This window comes from Pezoporus wallicus, unplaced genomic scaffold (genome assembly GCF_028554395.1).
Source record: "Pezoporus wallicus isolate ANWC-B61680 ecotype Strahan unplaced genomic scaffold, APGP_CSIRO_Pwel_v1 contig_8827, whole genome shotgun sequence".
NCBI lineage: Eukaryota > Metazoa > Chordata > Aves > Psittaciformes > Psittacidae > Pezoporus > Pezoporus wallicus.
In genome coordinates, this window is record NW_026639709.1 from 215,144 (window position 1) to 236,127 (window position 20,984).

At 46.0% G+C, this 20,984-nt stretch overlaps 1 protein-coding gene across 2 annotated transcripts in view; it reads right to left on the reverse strand.

Annotated features, from left to right (window-relative positions):
• SMYD1 (SET and MYND domain containing 1) overlaps positions 1-17,372 on the reverse strand; it is a 28,770-nt gene extending 11,398 nt beyond the window's left edge. Inside the window, exons 1-5 of one of the 2 annotated variants that reach the window (XM_057415529.1) lie at positions 16,954-17,372; positions 5,041-5,217; positions 4,188-4,401; positions 2,324-2,454; positions 491-529 (exon numbers count right to left, since the gene is read on the reverse strand). In XM_057415529.1, coding sequence (XP_057271512.1) covers positions 491-529; positions 2,324-2,454; positions 4,188-4,401; positions 5,041-5,217; positions 16,954-17,090 — 698 coding nt within the window. In that variant the 5' untranslated portion in view covers positions 17,091-17,372. The remainder of the gene's footprint in view (positions 1-490; positions 530-2,323; positions 2,455-4,187; positions 4,402-5,040; positions 5,218-16,953) is intronic. The other variant, XM_057415531.1, reaches the window with a different exon arrangement.
• Positions 17,373-20,984: the final 3,612 nt, after the last annotated feature.

Here is a 20,984-nt window from a genome sequence, read left to right on the forward strand (position 1 = left end):
TAAAAGAGGATTGAGACCTACATCTCATAGTACTGCTACTGTAGGCAACGGATTGAACAGGCACCGCTTGTCACAGAAGAAACGTGGACTATTTAGTATGTCAGTAATGCAACCATTTCTCATCTCCTAACACACAAGGGTTTATTTTGGGCTGTACAAGATTAGCGAGACCTTGTTCTGACTTTCACGCTCTTGCTGTAGTCAGGGGAGGAGAAATGAGAGGTGAAGAGGGGAAATACTGACAAGGAGGAAGCCAAGGGAGAAGGGTTGAAAGGCAGAAGGGGAATTCACCATAGGGGAGACAGTCAGAGGATTACCACTATGGTTTTAGGGTACTACAAAATGCAGAGTTAAGTGAGGTTTGGGTTTAGTGGGGCTTTACACGGGGGAGAAGTGAACCCCCTCGGGCTGTTTGCAGCTTTTCCATTAAACACAGGACATGAGGGGTACAGGGCAAGGGGGGAGGACGATGCTTTCGAGACCGACCCACCTCATCTGTGTGTGGAACATTGATCTTACAGCCTCATGACTGAAAGACAAAACAAACATCTGCAATTTACACAGGCGCAAGTACATCAAAAATATGGGTGCACGGTATAGGGCATCAGGAGATCAAGGGGTTCCCCGTGCCTGGCTCATGTTTCATTGAATGAGAGCTTCACTTCTGCTGTGCAGCAGCCATCACTGAATTGTCCATCATTGGGCCATGGAGAATTGTCCCATGCTGTGATTTTAGGAGGGGTTTTGGCCAGGGGTTGTGCAGAACCCGCTTCTGAGGTTTACAGGCACAAAGGGGGTAGTTCTGCACATAAATATCTCCACTGACATTAGTACTGCTCTCTAAAACACAGCTTGAAATGGAAATCAGACTGGGATAGCAAGGACTATGCACTACATGATGAGTTTAGTGGGTCCTCAAGTCTGGTGTTGTGCCTTGATAGACACAACAGGGGCTTATCATCAGGCTTGCACAGGAAGGCAAGAAACCTTCATAATTCACTTTGCCAATAACCAGATGGTCAAGTTTAAAGTCAGTAACAGGATACATGTGGGAGCTTCGACAAGCTGCCGGGCGAACAAAATGCCATTCCTCTACTTACCACCCAGAAATTCAGACTTATCACTGCTAGTTCCTCCTCCACTTCCCAGGCTGGCTGGAGAGGCGCTTCATCATCCCACTAAGGATCTGATCCAGAGCAATTGGCTATCAGAGCACAGACTCCAAGCTGACTTTGGATCAGACCCTGTTTCCCAACATAAGTCATCCTAATGCAGCTTTGTTTTCGCTTTGCTCATTTATCAGCTGCTTGATAAACGCTTGTATAGTTTTATCAGGTAAAACCAGCAGCAATAACTTGAGTGCGCAAGCAATGTGTTAGTTCAAGAAGGAGAGGCTGAGGGGTTAACTTGTAGCACTAAACGTTGGTGAGCATGGGAATTTGTACAACATTAGTGGAAAATCTGGATGAAATACTGTGGCTGTGCAGCTTTTGGCAAGCAGATCCCTAACAGTTAACGTCTTTCATGTGATGCAACTTGATGGATCAGATGCAGTTCGTACCTGGAGGCTGGGAAGGGCCAAGGCATCCATCCTATGGGCTGCCCCAAGCTCTGAGAGCAGCAGCCTCCACTCCCAGCTCTGTTGAAACATTCCTGCATTTCCCACTTAATCTCTTTCCATCTCATATATCCCACAGAAGTTTTCTTACAGCACTTGGGTGGGAATGAAGAATGCCCTGCAGCTTCGGGCATCCTGCACTCTTAAGTGACTCGGTTTGAGGATAACAGTAACAATTGTCATTAAGATCCCCCCGTTGCTAAAGAGTTAATCAGTGATTAATAAAGATGGAACACTCACAAAGATGAGGGTTGTGCTAGAAATGATTATAAACACATCAGCAGATAGTGATACACAGCTGATTGCAAGCTTTGGTTATGAAAAACTCTTGAACTGTGGACCTGATACAATCTTTAATAATTTATTAACCATAACTGTTCCTTAAATAAAGCCTTAATATAAGGGGTGATCTAGGCAGCTTCTTAGTACTTTATCTGCCTATCTTAAGTCTGGTTTCAAACCTCACAGAAATCAGGGGAAAATCCAGTTCACTGGATTTGGGGTCAAACCTTGTGTATTTGTTTAGTGCATGGGACAATAATGAGAGAGAAAAGAGTTCCTCTTTAAAAAGAAAATCCTGATATATCTTTTTCTGAGCTAGAGAAGGGACCAAGAATGGGATTTGACACTGCGCAGTTAGCCAAGTCTGCTGAGTTGCTTGTTAGGATGCATCCTCACTGTGCCTGAGGAAAGAGATCCACTCACTTGCCATTGTTGAAGATGACGGTGCAGTTGGGCCAGCAGTCATGGTTGACCTGGCAGAGATTGGGGAAGATTCCCACACCAACAGCCTGCAGTCCTCTTTGGTCACTGAGGGTGAAGCCGTTGCAGCTGATCTAGTCCCAGAACATAGGAAGGAAGAAGCATTAAAGGAGGAAAAGCTGAACTTGGCTACATTAAGGATTTCTCAATTCCCACTGATGCTTTAGAAAAGGTGTATCTCCAGCATCCCATCTCCAAACTTTAAGGAGGAGGGAGTGCCTACAAGATCATTGCAGAAGGTAGTTGTAGGAACATCTTTAGTTGGGATAAAACATCAGAATAGAAGCAATTCTATTCTTCTTCTATAGACACATTCAGATGGACCAACCCAGAGCAGAGCTGAGTAAATGTTACAGAGTATTTGTTGTTAATATTCATTTGGGATGGCTAATGTAACTTTGTGCTGACAATGCGTTGGTTGCCTTAGATTCACTTCCTAGAAATAATGCAGAGAAAGGTCACAGGAAAATGAGTTAGAGGCCATTCAAGCAGAGGCCTGGCAGAAAGCAAAGTTCACCCTTATTGAAACAGGTATCAGTTAGAAATTAACCTTAAGAGCTGCATTCAACCGGGTCATGTTTGCTGGGTGGCCCACAGAGCTTATAAAAACCAACTACTACTGTTTGAGTCCCAAATCATTTTCAGAATGACTACTTTTGCTTGACATTTATACCACAAATGAATTATTACACTTTTCTATAGCGTGCATTATCACCACATATGAATGGAACCGTTTTTAGTCACGGACGCTACAGATGAAGTGTTTGCAAAGGCAAAATGTGATAGGATTTAATAGGGTATAATTTAAGCAAATAATTAACTTGGCTGCTAATTATTTTACTCTGCTAATAGTTTTATTTCCTTTCTTAACTGATTCTGTACTTCATCTGTACTTCCTTAGTTATGCACGGGCAAGCTGTGCCGGTCACTAGCAGATAGATCTCCCTGCACCTATTGGACTGCAGGGAGATCTTTTCTTTGCAGGGTGGGTACCAAAGGATGCTGTGCCCCCTCCTCGTGCAAAGCCAACTTCTCCACACCAGCCACCAGCAGAGGTGCCAGCAAAGCATGTGTCTTGTCTCAGCTCACCCTGCTCCTTTTGGCAATGTGCTAGCTGAGGGGTTAGTGCAGCCCAGGGTACACTGACTTGCACGAGGGCTGGGGCAGAGCAGCTCAGCCTGAACTGGCTTCTGGTCATTTCCCTCTTGGCTATACTGAGAATAGAAGTTTGCAGCTAAGTTAGTAATGGGTATTATTAAATATATTTAGCACATTTTGCCTATTTTTATTATATATATAAAACATGCATTTACAATATGCATGGAAAAAACGAATGCACGCAATATACAATAGACATCAATGTTTATACTAAAACAGATCTGCTATATTAAAACATATTGCAAGTATATTTACTAAAACATATTTAAATATGCATTTACATGTATTTGAGGCAGGTGCAGAGATATATATAAATATGTATCTGCCAGGTACACAGGGATGCCCAGTGCGACCTGTGATGACAGTGCAGCACCTACAGTTGAGCAAGCCACATGCCTGCATGTTTAGACAGATCAAGTGTTTCAGACCTTGCCCCTGCTGTGCCTGTTTCTCAGTGTCAGTACAGAAGTGATGCAGATGGGGAATGGGCAGTATCCAAACCACATGCAGCAAATTCTGGTCAGTTACCCCAGTAGCTATGGCCTCTTAAGGGAACCAGAGAGATGAGCTCATACATCCTCAACTCAGACTTTCTCTGCATTAAAAGCAGCCCCCCATTTGCTCTCCTCCTCCGTTCCCTCCAACATACCACTCCAAATACATGGGAGATGTACTGCATGCCGAACTGCTGGCTCTGAGGTGGCCAAAACTCGAGGAAGCTCTGCACATCAGCATGGAGCTCCTTCTTCTCCTCCTCGCCAAAGTTGTCCACATGGTTCTGCAGGTCATCGATGGAGACCAGGCAGCCCTCTGACAGCCCGCTGCCTTCCCTCTCTATCTTCCACATGATGCGGGCAGCCAGCCTGGCCAGAAGAGAGACCCACGTGTTAGCAACACCACCAGCCACTGCAAGGAGATGGATCAAAGGGCCATCAAAATCCACTACATGGGTGGGAAATTGCATGCAAGCAGGCCAAGACAGGCTCAGCATCAGATGGCTGATGGCTGGGAGCCATCCACAGGCTTTTGAAGGAAAGGGAGATGCAGGGGTTTGCCCCAGCATCTATGTTCTCAACTGCAGAACATAGGTTCTAGCTCTCCACAATGGCTCTCATTTCCTTGGGGATTACTCTCGTTTTCTTATGACAGAGCTAAATCAATGTATCCTATAGACAAACAAGTGGGGAAGATCCCGTCTCCTCTTCCACTTTCCCACATACTCCCCACTTTTCCACACCTCCTAAACCACCCCAGGCAGGTTTGCCTCCCCACATTCAACTGCAGTAGTTTTCGGGGTCCATCACCAAAACCGAGAAAGCAGAAGCACAACCCTCTCACACCCCAGATGCTCCTCCAGGTCCGCATCCCCTCAGCTCAGGGATGCTCCTGTCCTTTCCCAAGCCATCTCCCACTCAACTTCTAACCCTGGCCACCCAGCTCTTCCTTGCCACCCTGTCCTGTCCCGCTGTGCCCAGGTTCAGTTGCTGGGGTCCAGCTCTCACCTGATGTTCTCAGTGGGTGCTTTGCCATGCTTCTTAATGGCAGAGCACTCATTTTTGTGGTTGAGCCAAGCTGCTCTCTGGCAGGTCCGGTCGCAGTAGTGGGCAAACTTGCACTGGCCACAGCGATGGAGCCTCTCCTGCCTCTTGAAGCAGGTATGACAGACGACATGTGTCAGGCTGGAAGGACAGAAGGACCCATTAGCTTGTAGCTCAGTGAAGGGCCAGCTCCACACAGCAGGGGTCCTGCCAGCTTTGCATCCCTGCACTGCCCAGAGCCACTAAGGATGAAGAAGCATCCCACCAGGTTATAGAATCATAGAATCATGGAATGGTTTGGATTGGAAACCACCTTAAGATCATCCAGTTCCAATTCCCTGCCATGGGCAGGGACATCTCACACTAAACCATGTCACCCAAGGCTCTGTCACAGTATCACAGTATGCTAGAGATTGGAAGGGACCTCAAAAGATCATCTAGTCCAATCCCCCTGCTGGAGCAGGAACACCTAGATAAGGTTACACAGGAATGTGTCCAGGTGGGTTTTGAATGTCTCCAGGGAAGGAGACTCCACAACCTCCCTGGGCAGCCTGTTCCAGTGTTCCGTCACCCTCACTGAGAAGAAGTTTCTTCTCAAGTTTAAGTGGAACCTCTTGTGTTCCAGTTTGTACCCATTACCCCTTGTCCTATCATTGTTTGCCACTGAGTAGAGCCTGGCTCCATCCTCGTGACACTCCCCCTTTATATATTTATATACACTAATAAGGTCACCCCTCAGTCTCCTCTTCTCCAAACTATAGAGACCCAGCTCCCTCAGTCTGTCCTCATAAGGGAGATGCTCCACTCCCTTAATCATCTTCGTTGCCCTGCGCTGGACTCTCTCCAGCAGCTCCCTGTCCTTCTTGAACTGAGGGGCCCAGAACTGGACACAATATTCCAGATGCGGTCTCACCAGGGCAGAGTAGAGGGGAAGGAGGACCTCTCTCGACCTACTAACCACCGCCCTTCTAATATACCCCAGGATGCCATTGGCCTTCTTGGCCACAAGGGCACAGTGTTGGCTCATGGTCATCCTGTTGTCCACTAGGACCCCCAGGTCCCTCTCCCCTACACTGCTCTCTAACAGGTCGTTCCCCAACCTATACTGGAACCTGGGGTTGTTCCTGCCCAGATGCAGGACTCTACACTCTCCCTTGTTATATTTCATCAAGTTATTCCCGGCCCAACTCTCCAGCCTGTCCAGGTCTCGCTGGATGGCAGCACAGCCTTCTGGTGTGTCAGCCACTCCTCCCAGCTTAGTGTCATCAGCAAACTTGCTGATAGTACACTCAATTCCCTCATCTAAATCGTTGATAAGATGAGGGATCTCATCAACGTTGGCAGTGTCCAACCTGGCCTTGGACACTGCCAGGGATGGAGCATTCACCACTCCTCTGGGCACCCTGTTCCAGTGCCTCACCACCCTCACAGTAAAGAACTTCCTTATATCTAACCTGAAGTTCCCCTGTTAAAGTCTGAACCCATCACCCCTTATCCTGTCACTGCAGTCTCTAATGAAGAGTCCCACCCCAGCACCCTTGCAGGCTCCCTTCAGATACTGGAAGGTTGCTATGAGGTTAATTCTTACGCACTTGCCCAGTGCTGTTGCTCTTCTGTCTCGCTATGTCAAAGAGACAAATATATTGCTTAAAGGAGGACAGCAATAAAGCATTCCCCAGCTCTCAGCCCTCTTGTCTGCAGTGCATCTGCTCCTCCCCAGCACTGTTAATAGGATTCTTAGTATGTTCTCATTTGTTCCAAGCTGAAGCACCAACCAGCCCTTTGCTGAGCAGAAAGCAGATGCCTCATGAGTCTGCAGCTTAGGCAAGCACAAGGAGGAATGTGAAGGCAAAGAGCCATCCTGAGAGCTTCACCTGCCTGCAAAGCCTCTGGATTTGGCTAAAGTGAACCCCCCACAAATATTAAAGCTTTCCTGGGCCCCACAGAGACCAGGGCACAAAATGGAGCTATGGACTCCACCGTGCCCAAGAGACTTGGGAAAACATGGGGTGAGAAGAACCAAGCAGGAGCATGGCTCTGAGCCATCCTAACTGCTCTCCTGAGCTGTCCTTAGGCACAGGCATGCTGTAGGGATAACAATATACATTAGAAGTGCCCAGCTAGTGAGCAGACCAGAGGTGTTTCACAATGAAGAAGACTGATAGATCAAAGTGATTGTATAGGGAAACCCTGATTTTGTGCTGCTTGAAACCAAGATGTTTCCATGGATTAAAAAGCATCTTTGCTTGTCACTTCTTTGTGCCATTGGGCCAGAGGTATAGCTGTTTTGGAGATATTCACTTGGCAATTGTGGCTTTGTGTTGGAAATTACATGAGGAAGACAAAAGAACACCCTCCTTCAAGGTAGATCTTCTCACCATAGAGTGTTCTGTGCCTTCTCCTCCTTCCTTCAACTGTGGCACATCTCCTGCTGTCCACCGTCAGAAGACATCAGCACAGAGCACCAGGCTGGGTGGGTTTGAGACTCTTCTGGTCCCAGTGACTCCAGACATGTTCACTGTGGTTCAGTGAAGTTCTGAGGGACCAGGGCAGGATTCCATCTGCTCAGCAGATCCCTAGGGATGAGTGCTGAGGGACAAGTGGGTTTTCAGCTGCTCAGGGACAGACAAGAAACACCAAAAGATGAAGAGAGAGGAAAGATGAACTCTAAAGAGCTGGCAGGAGCACTGGCTGGGGTAAGACATGGAGTGGGCTGGCCGTAATGTCCAGTTTAGGGAGCAGCACTTGCATTTATGAGCACCAAAAGACTGTAGAACTAAATCCAGGGGATCTTCCATTCACAAGGCTGATATGTTGCTGAGCAGAGAACATCAATGACTTAGGGCTGATCAGTGATGCAGAATATGCCACCAATGGGGATGTTAAACACTAAAGGTAATGAGCACAGTGCCTGATGTAAGGATCTGCTCTGAGGGCATGGAGTCCTCCCTAAAGCTGGCATCATCTTTAGCCATATGCTCTTTAAATTACCTAAAGCCTTCCTGCAGATGGGCAGGTGATACAGATTTCTGCTCCAAATCCAGAAGCCTGACATGTGTTTCTCCAGTGAATAGTGAATAGTGAATGCTGCTCATTGGCTATTCCTGCTCCTGGCTCTGTGGTTCAACTGTGAGTTAGGTCATGGAATAACTTGGAAACACTTTTCAAAAGGAGAAGGCTTCTTCTTTGCAGGATTCCAAACCAGCTTTCCAAGCAGCATCCCAGAGTTGTATGCATGTGACTATAAGACCAAGGCCAGGGTAAGAATGCAGCAGAGGATGCTGATGAAGAAGTCTAACCTCATGCCCTCCCTCTGAGAGTACCCAGGGTCCCAGACCCTGTGCCCCTTTCAGCTGTCCTGCTGTTTGCTTCTAGGACTTAATTCACTGGGAAGGAGGGGAGGACACTCTGGGCTCCTGCCCAAACAACTTTGAGGCTTTCCCCTTGCTGCTAGAGAAGGCTTTTCACTGCCTGATCTGGAGTCCTAAGTTATCTGCTTCTCCAGGCAACTGCCCACTTTATCTCTGCCTCTGGCCAGGCCCAAGAGTACAGGAAAACTTGAATTCCCATCACTTAGATGCTACTGGTCCCAGGAGAAAGGTTGTCCTCATTGCAAAGATCTTGCTGACCATAGAGGCTTCATTACCAAAGGATTTGCCCTATAATGTGGACATTATTATTGCCCACAGCCCATAGTGGGGAAACTGAGGCACAAGGATCACATGAGGAGGATGTGCCACAGGTGGGAATCAGCCCCACAGCCCCAAGACTGCTTCTCCACTATACAGATATATACATATAAACATATGCATGCATATTTATATCTATCGATCACAGTACAATGAAAATGCAATGTCATTCTGCTGGCAGCAGTGTGTGAGCTCCTGACACAATCCACCCTGCACCTTGGCTCCTGCAGGATGAAGAGGACCATTGATTTAAAGCAGGACGACCTGCAGCAGACAAAACCTTGTGCAAACATGAGGTTTGGAAAATGACAGTGAGCAATGCCAAAGGGAGCCCAACACAAGGCAAGCACACGGGATGGGGCAGGGGGGAGCACGTCTCTGGGAAGGGGGATGCATCCAGCTCCATTATATCAAATGGAAGAGCTGGGAGCTGGTGAGAAATGTGAGGCTGTGCTCTGTCAGCTGTCAAGTCAGGGAGGCAGAGAGGTGCAAGAGAAATTGCACTCCTTGTAAGGCAAAGGAGAGACAGAGAGCTGATAAAACCTGTGCGGTTACATTGCACCGGGAAGCACAGGGATACATCCCACACAGGGAATGGGGTTCCCTCCTGCTGCCTGCATGTTTCAAGGCAGTCAGAAAGCAAAGAGGCAGCTAAAGAAGTTTCCTTGTAGAAAGGAATGGCAGCTTGGAGGGGAACACAGTGTAGCAAACCCAGGTTCTCAAATGGGGGCTTGTCCCCCCTCCCATTTGCTCTCTGAGAACAGAAAGATAATGGAATGTTGGCTTTGCATTTTGCTGTTTATCACATAGGGTGTCCAGAGCTTCCAAAGCAAACCCACTCAGTGGAACTCACTGCCTGGAAAGGCCTCATTTCTGAGGAGATGCAGAAATGCACAGAAAAAATTATACAAGACTTTCCAGGAAAGGAAAGGAACAGCTCATGTGGCATTGAAACTGCAGCCACAGTTACTCATAGGAAATCTGGCTGGCAGGTATAAGAAATAGAGCATCTCTCACTAAACCCTCATGGGATCCTTATTGCTTCAGAATGGTTTAAAAGAAGACTGGATGTATTGATAATGTGCATTATCAGGATTCCAGAGGCCCGGGCTCAACTCTTGGCACGGAAAAACATCAGGAGTCAGACGTACTTGAGATCTATAGCACTGCCTGACCCTGCAAGCACCTAAACCCTCCCCAGTGCCCTTAAGCAAATTGCTTCTGTCTCAGAGGAGCTGAGAGATGGACACCCCAAAAGGGGATGGCAAAGTGGGGCTCTCACTTGGCCCTAGGTCTGGACTTTACACCAGGCTCTGATACCACCTATCCTAGAGGTTGACAACACCAAAGGCACCAAAGGCTTGCAGTGGTCCACAGCCTCCCCTCTCACCCCTCTGCAATGGTTAAGGTGCCCCAAGGACAGAAGGAGCAGCCTAAGGTTAAACCTAAGTCTATAAAACCTTCTCTGCCTGGCCTAGAAAGTGTTTAACACAACCTGAAATGGCTCCAGGTAGTGCAGACTTCCTCTCCCTGTAGACAGAGCAGCCCATATGGTCAGGGTGCTGCACGGCCAGGCAGCACTGAGTTTCTGGAGAGAAACCTGGGTAGGTACCTTGTGGTGTGGCACCTACCCAGGAGCTTTGGAGGTTTGAACCGTCATGGATTCAGTGCTCAGCCTCACTTGCTTTAACACAGGGACAATACAACAGCTTCCTGCTGTGTCTGTCTACACCATGGCCTCTAGGGTGATCTCTGCTGTCTTCCACACATAGTGAGAACTACTTTTTTCCACCCTGCCCAAAAGCAGCATCTTCGTTAGCACAGGGATGTCTCCAGCCCATCAAAGCCCTGCTTTGATGAGGGATTTAGGGCTGACTTGCAGGGCAGGCACTACTAACACACTCACTACATGACTTTCTGGGGAGCCTCAGGTTTCTTTAGCCTCTTAACCAAGCACCGACCAAGCTGAACTCCCAGGGGCTCATGAGCTCAGACATTACATAGATGAGACACACAACTACTACTAATCCTGGATGTAGCTACAGTCACAAAAGCAACAATTCAATGTGCCAGCCAACAAATACAAGACGTGACAGAGTGCTTTCAACTAAACCATGGCTCTCAGGGAAAGCAGAAGAAACAAATAGCTCTTGTGGCTGCTTGGATTGGATTCAGATGGATTAAGATCTGTCGGACCTGCCAGGACAGAGGGCTGAGCACTGCCACAGGAAATATATTACCCTCATCTCTGAGACATGCACAACCCAAAGATCTGCCAATCATTTGACATCCAGCACATCTCAGTCACTGATCTGGAAAAGCCAGGTGAGATGGCTTATAGGGGAAAGAAATAGAGGAGGATTTCACTGAATAGCTAATGGACGTGGTGAGAAGCTCACAAACTATTTAATATGAGTTTATTCTATTCTGTACATCATAGATAATACATACAGGTGACCTAACTTACACCGAAGTCCACCCGCTTCATATTTACTGTTGGCTGGCATCTCTCTCCTCAATGTCCTACAAAGGACAGCATAAGAATAGCATAAGTTGTAGGCAAAGTCCACTCGGCTTTCAAAGCAGAGACTGCAACACATCCTAAAACACAACAGCCCAAGGAAAATCACCATCTATTTCAGCACTGAAAGAAAAAGGGAGGTATTCAGTAGCTGAGGATAGTTATATTGTTGAATTCTTAGCACAAGAACAGTCTTCCTCCTTTAAAAAGGGGGCTGGATCTTAGTACTTTCATGGTTAAATGTCGGGGATGACACATCCTGGTTTGTCTGATTGGAGTGGAGGGTTTATTTTAGACTCTCTTACCTTTAGTCTTCCATTACAAGACTTCTCAGCCTCCTTTTAGAGGTGTGGGGGTGCTTTTCTTTAAAAAAGCCAGGTTTCCTCCCAGGTTTTATTTAAGCTTTTATGAACAAATGGGATTAGAATTTAAAAGATCAAACACCAGAAATATATAAACAATGTGAATATGAGCCTTGGGTGACATGGTCTAGTGTGAGGTGTCCCTGTCCATGACAGCGGGTTGGACCTGGATAATCTTCAGGTCCTTTCCAATCCAAACCATTCCATGATTCTGTGAACACATCAGTTCTCAGTTTTTACTGGTATCAGCTCACAGAATGTTCCCACAATCTTCTCAGAGTCATCCTGCAATGGAAAACTCTGAATTTCTTTACTCCTAGGTCATCCCAGCTCCATGGAGATCCCCACATTTCCCTTGGAAGGTGTTTTGGGCCTGCTTTGTGCACCAAAAAGAAGCACAACTATTGCATGATCTTGTGTTGTTAGCAATGTGCAGATCACTCATCAAGCAGATCTTCAGGTGATCTTGGCTTTCGACCACATGACACTGTTTGCCTTGACTACTGTCTCTCAAACCCCACTGGTTAAAGAGCAAACCTGCTCTTGATGAAGGCTCTCAGAGATCTATCAGGCATCCCCATGCCCATAGTATATGTAAACTCTTTCAGCTTGAGAGCCAACTGACATGCCAGAGGAGAAGGTCACATACTGTACATTGAACCCAGGCAGTAGAAATGCCATCATCCCAATGGTGAAGAAAGCAAACCTTCAAAGAGAAAGTGAGGAGGGAAGAAAGGATTAAACCCCCACATGTAAGCAGGGCACTAGAGAAAGCTTCAGTGAGAGATAACGTCAATGGGGAATGCACAAGGGCTTTGCAAATTGAAAAATGACCCCACCAAAGGCAAAGAATCCCTTGGGAAGATATATTTACAACCTTCTGCATCTATTTTAGGGCAAAGCAGGCCTGACACTGGTGTTTTCTCATTGCTATTTCAGCTTGATAACAGCAAGGCTGATTCAAACCCAGATCAGAGTGTGTGTCTGCACTTTATCCAAACAGCAAAATATCACACTGAATTCTACACCTTCTTTTAATCAGTATTCACAGTCTCTCTAAGCAGCCTGCTTTGGTTCAGGCAGAACAGGATTAATGTAGGAGTCAGGATCGGGTAACCATAGCATTAAAGCAAAAGGTTGTAGAATCATAGAATAGTTTGGGTTGGAAGGGACCTTTAAAGGTCATCCAGTCCAACCCCCCTGCAATGAGCAGGGTTAGTTTGTGAGTCATACCCTGGCCTTAAAATCTAAGAAACTATGAGCTGGCAGATGCCTGTAGGAACTTTCTTTAGCTTCGCTTTGAGTTTTACGTACTTCTGGACTAAAGGTCTCTGGCGCTGGGGAAGAGACCGCTGCTCAGATGGCCATCACTCTGCTAAAGAGTACAAGCCCTCGCTTGCAGATTTAGACACCTTAATATGCTCACCTGTACCTTCAGTGTCTAAGCAGAGGTTCCATCATAACGCTCAGTGGGGTCTGGAAAGTCACTCAGCTCAAAGGTAGGTGTCTGTCGGTGCACGTTATAGAGCTCCATCGATTCTAACAGGCTCTTAGGGCTGGATTCACTTTCCAGGACATAGGAGCTTAGTGTTATTTTAGGCTCTGCACAGGGACATCTGCCCTGAGAGGAGGTCTGATTCTCATAAATCCTGGTTTGTACCTGTCAGCCCTAAGAGGATGTCTCAGACACCCTGGGGCATCTCAAATGACATTAAACACCTACAGCAACTGAATCCTGCCTGTAGCTCTATGCGAACACAGCAGACCTTAGTTTGGGGTGTCTTCATTTGCAGGCTGAGTCTCAAAGCATATTGCTGGACGTCACCCTGCAGGTTGGTGCAGTTAAATTGATGGATTGCTCAGAGTATGATGGCATTTTATAGATTTTTGTCAAACGAAACATTTCTCCATTTCCTAGCAAAAAAAAAACCCCTCTCAACAGCTCCATAAACTCAACCTCCTACTGAAAGGCACACTTTCATACAGTGCACTGGGATCACAGCCTCAGGTCCAAATTACTGCAGCAGCTCCTCACATCATTATATAGAGAAGGGTCATTGCATCATGTAAGCCCAAATGTAGTGTATCCACACTTTCTGCTGTGAGTAACACTGGCACCAAGATTCATTGTTCAGGTTCCCTAGATCCCTGTACAGTCAGGGAAAAGGGGTTTGTTCTTCTGATAGTTTCTCAGAGCATGAAAGGTAGGTTTCTGCTACACAACAGCCATATGAAGGGGGTTCTCACTCACACACCTGCACTTAAACATCTATAACAGATAATGCAAATATTTTACTTCATAATGATGCTCTTCACCAGCTCAAAAAATGATCAGCTTTTATGGAGCTCTCATTTTCTGAACAGTAACACTCCCATCTCTTGACAGCCTTGTGCCTTGGCACAAATGCAAGCTGCTTTTCATCCTGCAGTAGGGCCAAACCAAGAAGTACTTAGTAGGAGTAGAGCTGCTCCTACTAACCTGAACTAGAGACCTTCACTTCACCTGCTGTGTCGCCACATCCCATACAGCCATGCAGGAAGCACATTGTGGACACCACAGTATGACTGACATCCATATACACCACATAGAGAGCTTGATTTCAACAGCAAAGTCAGGGGCAGAATTTGAGAGGCTCAGCATCCATGCTGGAAGCACACTTCCCAGACGACTGAGCTCTTCATAGGGCTGCAAAGTACAGACCAACTCTGCACTCTAACGATTCTGTGGTAGCCTTTATATATAAAAGAAAGCTGAGCTCTGGAAAACCTGGTCACGTATTTGGTGGGACCTGGGCCAAGAAAGTAAACCCACCAATCACTCATATATGAACCCCCTTTCCATAATGAAGATGCTGAGTTCAATAAGGATGAGATACTCTGGATTTTGAGTTTCCCAATGCAGGGTAAGACCCTTTTTAATAGTGTAGACTCGACACTAATTTTAGTACCAGTATATGTATGTTAGTGGGCAAGGAGAAACACATGCTCTTCAATGGACTGTTCATCCATGCAGAGGTAACAGCATTTCTTTCAGGGCAAAATCAGGCACCATGGTCTAGCAGGAATTCATTCTTGCAGGTCCTGCAAGGATCCAGGCTACTCTGATAGCAATCAAGTCAGTGGGGTTTTATGCAACTGAATACCCTGGGACAACAGTAGAAGATACCTTCAAAACCAAAGCCCCATGTGTGTAGGAAAAACATCAGGGCAGTTCTCACAAGAAAAATGTGTGTTTCCATTATATCCCCTGCTAAGCACTAACCAACAAGCATTTAGCTGGCACTGCCTGCTTCAGGCATTTTGGGAATTCATTTGCCCACTGATATATATGAAGTGCTTTGGTATGAAATGTGTCATGGGAGGGTTAGAATCTGTTATTGTTGTGCAGTAGCACAAAGAAGCAGCAGTGAGATGAGAATGAATGAAGCCATTCCCATACCATCAAGTCACAGAGAAGGGATGTGCTTACTTTGCCTCCTCACTGCTCAATGTCTGGACCTCCCCTCTGGGAGTTAAATGAGCCCAGCCAGGGGAGGGAGGGAAGCCCATCTCTCCCCATTCCAGGTTTTCTGTTGGAAACCTAAGCCTAAAACACAGTCCGCAGTGTAAGAGCTCTGAAATTGTAGCTCTTCGCTATGGGCAGCTCTACTCTATGTGTGATGCTCACAACATTTCACATAGAAGAAAAAACAATTCCCAACCAGCAATCAAAAGTCAGAATGTTTTCAATGGTTTAAAAGATAATGAGTACTTTTAATAAGGCATGTGGGAGAAATAATTGCCCTTAGGCAATCCTAAAGTGAACGGTATCACAGTAAGATTCTAGCTAGTGACACAAGACCTAAAAGGACACATCAAGGAGAGATGGTTTTGTCACTAACTCCTGTAATTAAACTGAGGGTTAAGAACTCAAGAACTTAACGTTTTAAATTAAAATTACATTTTTAATGTGAGCTTTTGCAATGATGAATTAAAATCAAAACTAAAAAGTGTCATTGCTGCTATTGTAAAGATTCATAAACACATTCACCCACTGACAGTGAAAAAGTTAATGAAAGACACAAAGAAAGTTATATCCTGCCCTGCCCATTTAATCCTCAACTCTCTGCTATTGCCAGCTCACTCAGCAGCACAGAATCAGCTTCTGCTACAAGATGACCAGGATTAAAACAGCAGCACGAGCATTACTTGCGCTCTAGATGTTGTTAGAGGAGCTGATTCCATCAGGGAAAGCTCAGCCAGGCAGAATCACTCCCTGCCTATTTAGTGTGCAGAATATTCACTAGTAACTGACAGTTTGAGGCAAAAATTCAGTCTCAGGATACACCATGACACCTTTGAAGAATGCTCATAAATATCCTAAGGCCAGAATGAAACATCCAGCTCCTCAGTTTAACAGTTTGGGGCAAATTGTTCTCAGTTAGTGCATAATAAGGCTGAACAAATTCCATTCATGTCTGAGGCTTTATTCTAGATTTATTCCATGGGAGATTAAGGAAGAAATCATCTCTCTGCGTCTTTTAGCTTTCAAGGCATTTAAGTGAATCTTCCACTGCTTTGAAGGGCAGAAGCGGGCACCTACCATCCACACCAGCACCACAGTTTGACCAGATGTTGTTCATCCTTGAAACAAGCAGTAAGAAATAATGCATTTGCACCAGAATTCAGTTTCTGGCTACACCAGTGCGAACACAAAACTTAAACCCAGTCTCGTGCAAGAGTGAAAGCAGAAACCTGTCTGCAGTTAACTCAGCTAGCTATAAATATAACATCACTTTAACACACACGGTATCACTCTCAGATCCCCACTAGCTTCTAGTTTGAAGGCAATGGGCAATGAAGCTGTGTGTACAGCTGGGAGGTGCTACAAGTGAGCAGAGCACAGTGTAACTTGATTTTGTCACGCATTATGCACTGGGGGCTTCAGCAAAGCCAGTTTGGGATTGCTGTACCTGAATTTCACTAACTCCTGGCAGTTCACCAGAGCGAAACATGGGTCTGGTTTGGTGTGCCACTAAATACACACTACTTTCAACACATTTGGTAAAAGCTGAGGGCATTGAGCACCTTGAAGATCACATCCTGGAAACAGACTGCACCATATTGAAAGTGAAAAAGCTGATCTGAGCCTTAGGAAGCACATTCACTGTGAGCTCTGAATGTGTGTTTACAGAAGGGCTTCTGATTCCCTTCGCACCCTCCTCTGATGTTGTCCAGACCCTTCCAAACTTTTACATACCCGGCCAGATGAAATTCTACATCAAGATTCCTTCTGGTCTTTGTTTTAAAATGCTTTTTCTCTTACCTATCAAACACCACGGCTGCATAGGCTGGTTCTGCAAAGATGACATCCCCGGGCAGGAATTCCTTCTGCGCTTTCAAACCCCTGCCTTTGCCTTCAGACGTGAACACTTCAACCGACTCCATTTCCCCTTTGGTCATCCCAGGGACTCCAAGGCTTGGAAGTGGGTATCTCGGAGCAAGCCAAATCTCCTGTTACTCCTGTAAACTTCAACGTGCTGCTAGACCATGCTTATAAAGGGACTGGGCTCCCCCCCCTCCTGGCCACACTGTTTCCCATAGGAGGACAAGGGGGTGGGAGCAGGAGGGGCAGGAGGCGAAGATCCTCCACGCACTATCACCAGACTACGTAGGGAATGCACAGGGCTGGGACTTGTGCTTCATTAGGAAACCCCTCTCTGGAAAATGACATTTGGAATTGTTTCTCCCAGCCACAAGCAGTTGTATATGTTACGACTCGGATTAATTTATACTCTCCCATTGGAGAGAGAATGTATTCTCTTTGCAGGGTATTTTTAGCAGCCACATGTTTCTGTCTCTCAGGAAGCAACAGCTGAGACAGTGGGACAGGGAGGGCTGGTATGCATTTTTCCAACCCCTTTCCACTGTCATCTGGCTTTTTCCAGAAATTAAACAATGCTGCTTTATTTTTATCCTCTAGGAAATCTGAAGCGTGTTTAGAGGCAGGGATAAGAGTGAAATACATGCCTTGAAATCCTCAGCATCATCTGTCGCCAATGGAACCTGGAAAAGGGGAGTCATTTCCCAAATGGTGAATGGAGCAGCATAGAAGGAGCTGGAAGGACAGCAGCAGTTCAACATGGGCTGCGGAAGGAAGCAGGGCATTTTAGGCACTCACACAGTTTTGGATGCACTAAACCTTTGCATCTGAGAGCTCTCCCCACCTCCAAGTACAAGAATAAATCTCAAACCCAGCCCAGACTGTCATTCAGCATTCCTTTAATAGCACTTTGCAGGGCTGGTTCCTGCTAATCTCACCCTCCCACCCCTAGGAAATCTGATGCTATTTCCTCCTGGATCTCTAAGCATCGCACAGATACCAAAGCTTACAAATCTCTTCCCAAACCTCTCTGCTCCATAGACAACCTGTCTGATTAACAGCGAAAGTGAGGCGCAAAGGAAGAAAAGGTAATTTCTGTCACAGCCAAGGGCATCCTCAGTGGCTGTGAAAGAAATGCTTTACCTTGCCAAGGCCTTATCGCTTGCAAGGGAAGTATCACTGCGCTCTTCAAGACATGGAACTGCTCAGTATCTTGTGCTAAAAGCGTCTGGCAAATTTCCTTTCCTGCAGATGAAGCACAATACTGTGCTTCAGAGTAAATATCCTGTGTTATAGTTTGCCTGTGAGTGCCAAGCACAAACGATATCAACCCACAACTCAATAAATCCAGGGTGATCCGGGTCTTCATGTGGTTATGAACACAACCAGACTCCTCGCTTGTCCTGATGAGGGCAAGAGCTGTCGCAGAGCCGCCAGCACAAACCTCCCAGTGCTTATTCTGTGCAGTGTAGAAAAGTTACTACAGGCAATTAGCTCCTACATGCAATTACAGTTTTAATGGCAAGGATCTGCTTGTGTGATACGTGATGTCAGGATGCTCTGGTCTCCTCTGTCAGCCCTGTTTAACTCCCCTGGGTGTAAACATCTTGTAGATATGTACATGTGCCAGTAGTACTTTAGCACCTCAAAATTAGATGCTGATTTCTTTTCTCCCTCAAAAAAATACAATCTGGAGTATAGCTGTATTGCATTCAGTCATTAATCACACTGCTTCTGATTCACATAACAAAGGAGAGGGGAGGGGAGGGGAGGAGAGGAGAAGAGAAGAGAAGAGAAGAGAAGAGAAGAGAAGAGAAGAGAAGAGAAGAGAAGAGAAGAGAAGAGAAGAGAAGAGAAGAGAAGAGAAGAGAAGAGAAGAGAAGAGGAGAATGATATATTTTCAAACTAACCAAGTAAAACCAACAGATTTGAGTCTTTCTAGGACAGAGTTACAGGAGACCAGGTCTCTGCATGTGCAGACATCCATGGTGTACTCAGTATGATGCACTCCTCACATCACAAAATCCCACATTTTGGCTGAGATAGAGTGTGACAAAAGTGTCATTTCTCCCCTTCCAGCCTGGTGAATACCATGGTGGTGGGTGCTCAGCAAAGTCATACCAGAAGAGATCAGCTATGTGACTTGCATCACACCTCTGGTACCACCAGGCCATGGTTTCAGACCCACATGTGTGCATAAATACAGTGGCAAAACTGTCAATCTGAAGATAAATCCAAGCCTCAAAACCAGGAAAATTGGAGAGAGGTTGGATAATGGGGATTCCTGCTTTTTAAAGACCGATTTGAAGCAATAAACTTACTTTCAACCCTTGGAAACACTGAATTTCAAAGCCAACTGGAGAGGTATATGCCAGTTTTGGAGTGTCAAGCAAGGGTGACCCTTCAACAGCAGAGTATTCTGCACGTTGGATTTATCCGGATACTGGGCTGGAGGGTCGAGTGGCCCCATCCTGAGAGGAGAACAAACAGCACCCTCTACTGCCCTCTGGAAAATCATCCAAAGCACAATTCCAGCAAATTTAATCACTGGAGAAGTACTCAGGTGTGTCGTGAATTAGAGTGAAGAAAAGAAGGGAAAACCCCTATCCTAGACACGTGCTCCTGGGACTCATCCTGTTGCTATGGTTCAACTTTAGACATTAAATGTGATCTGGATGAACCCCCCTTTTGGTGTGACAGTGAGGAAAATTTGGGGGAACTCAGTGTAACAGAGGCAGAGAGGAATTCAGTTACTAGGCAGGTATTAGGCACTTACTAGTAGTTACTAGGCAGGCACTAAGCTACTAGTCTAGATACTCGCCTAAGTGTTACTGGACTCTTACTAGTAGCTACTATTAGGCAGTTACTACTATGGTTTTACTACTAGTTACTGGGCAGTTATGAGGTACTAGTAGCTATGAGGCATTTCCAAGGCAGTTAGTAGCTGTGGTGCAGATACTAGACTGATACTGGTAACTACTAGTAGCTATTGAGAAGTTATGAGGCAGTTACTAGTAGTTGTTATGCAGATACTAGGCTGATACTGGTAGTCACTAGTAGCTGTTGAGCAGTTATGTGGCAGTTACTAATAGCTGTAATGCAGATATTTGATACGGGTAATTACTAGTAGTTACTGGGCAATCATGAGGCAGTTACTAGTAGCTGTGGGGCAGATACGAGGCTGATGCTGGCAGTTACTAGTAGTTATTGGGCAGTTATGAGGCAGTAAGTAGTAGCTGTGAGGCAGATACTAGGCTGATACTGGTAGTCACTAGTAGCTATTGGGCAGTTATGAAGCAGTTAGTAGTGGCTGTGAGGCAGATACTAGGCTGTTACTGGTAGTTACTAGCAGCTACTAAGCAGTTGTGAGGCAGTTACTACTATGCTTTTACTACTAGTTACTGGGCAGTTATGAGGTACTAGTAGCTATGTGGGATTTACAAGGCAGTTAGTAGCTGTGATGCAGATACTAGACTGATACTGGTAATTACTAGTAGCTATTGAGCAGTTATGAGGCAGTTACTAGTAGTTGTTATGCAGATACTAGGCTGATACTGGTAGTCACTAGTAGCTATTGAGCAGTACGAGGCAGTTACTAGCAGTTGTGAGGCAGATACTAAACTGATGCTGCAATTACTAGTAGCTATCGAGCAGTTACGCGGCAGTTACTAATAGTTGTGATGCAGATAGTAGACATACTGGTAATTGCTAGTAGCTATTGGGGAGTTATGAGGCAGTTAGTAGTAGCTGTGAGGCAGATACTAGGCTGCTACTGGTAGCTACTAGCAGCTATTAAGCAGTTGTGAGGCAGGTACTAGGCTGATACTGGTAGTTACTAGCAGCTGTTAAGCAGCTGTGAGGCAGTTACTAGGTGTGAGACATATACTAGACTGACACTGGTAGTTACTAGTGGCAATTGAACAGTTATGAGGCAATTACTAGTAGTTGTGAGGCATATACTAGGCTGTTACCTA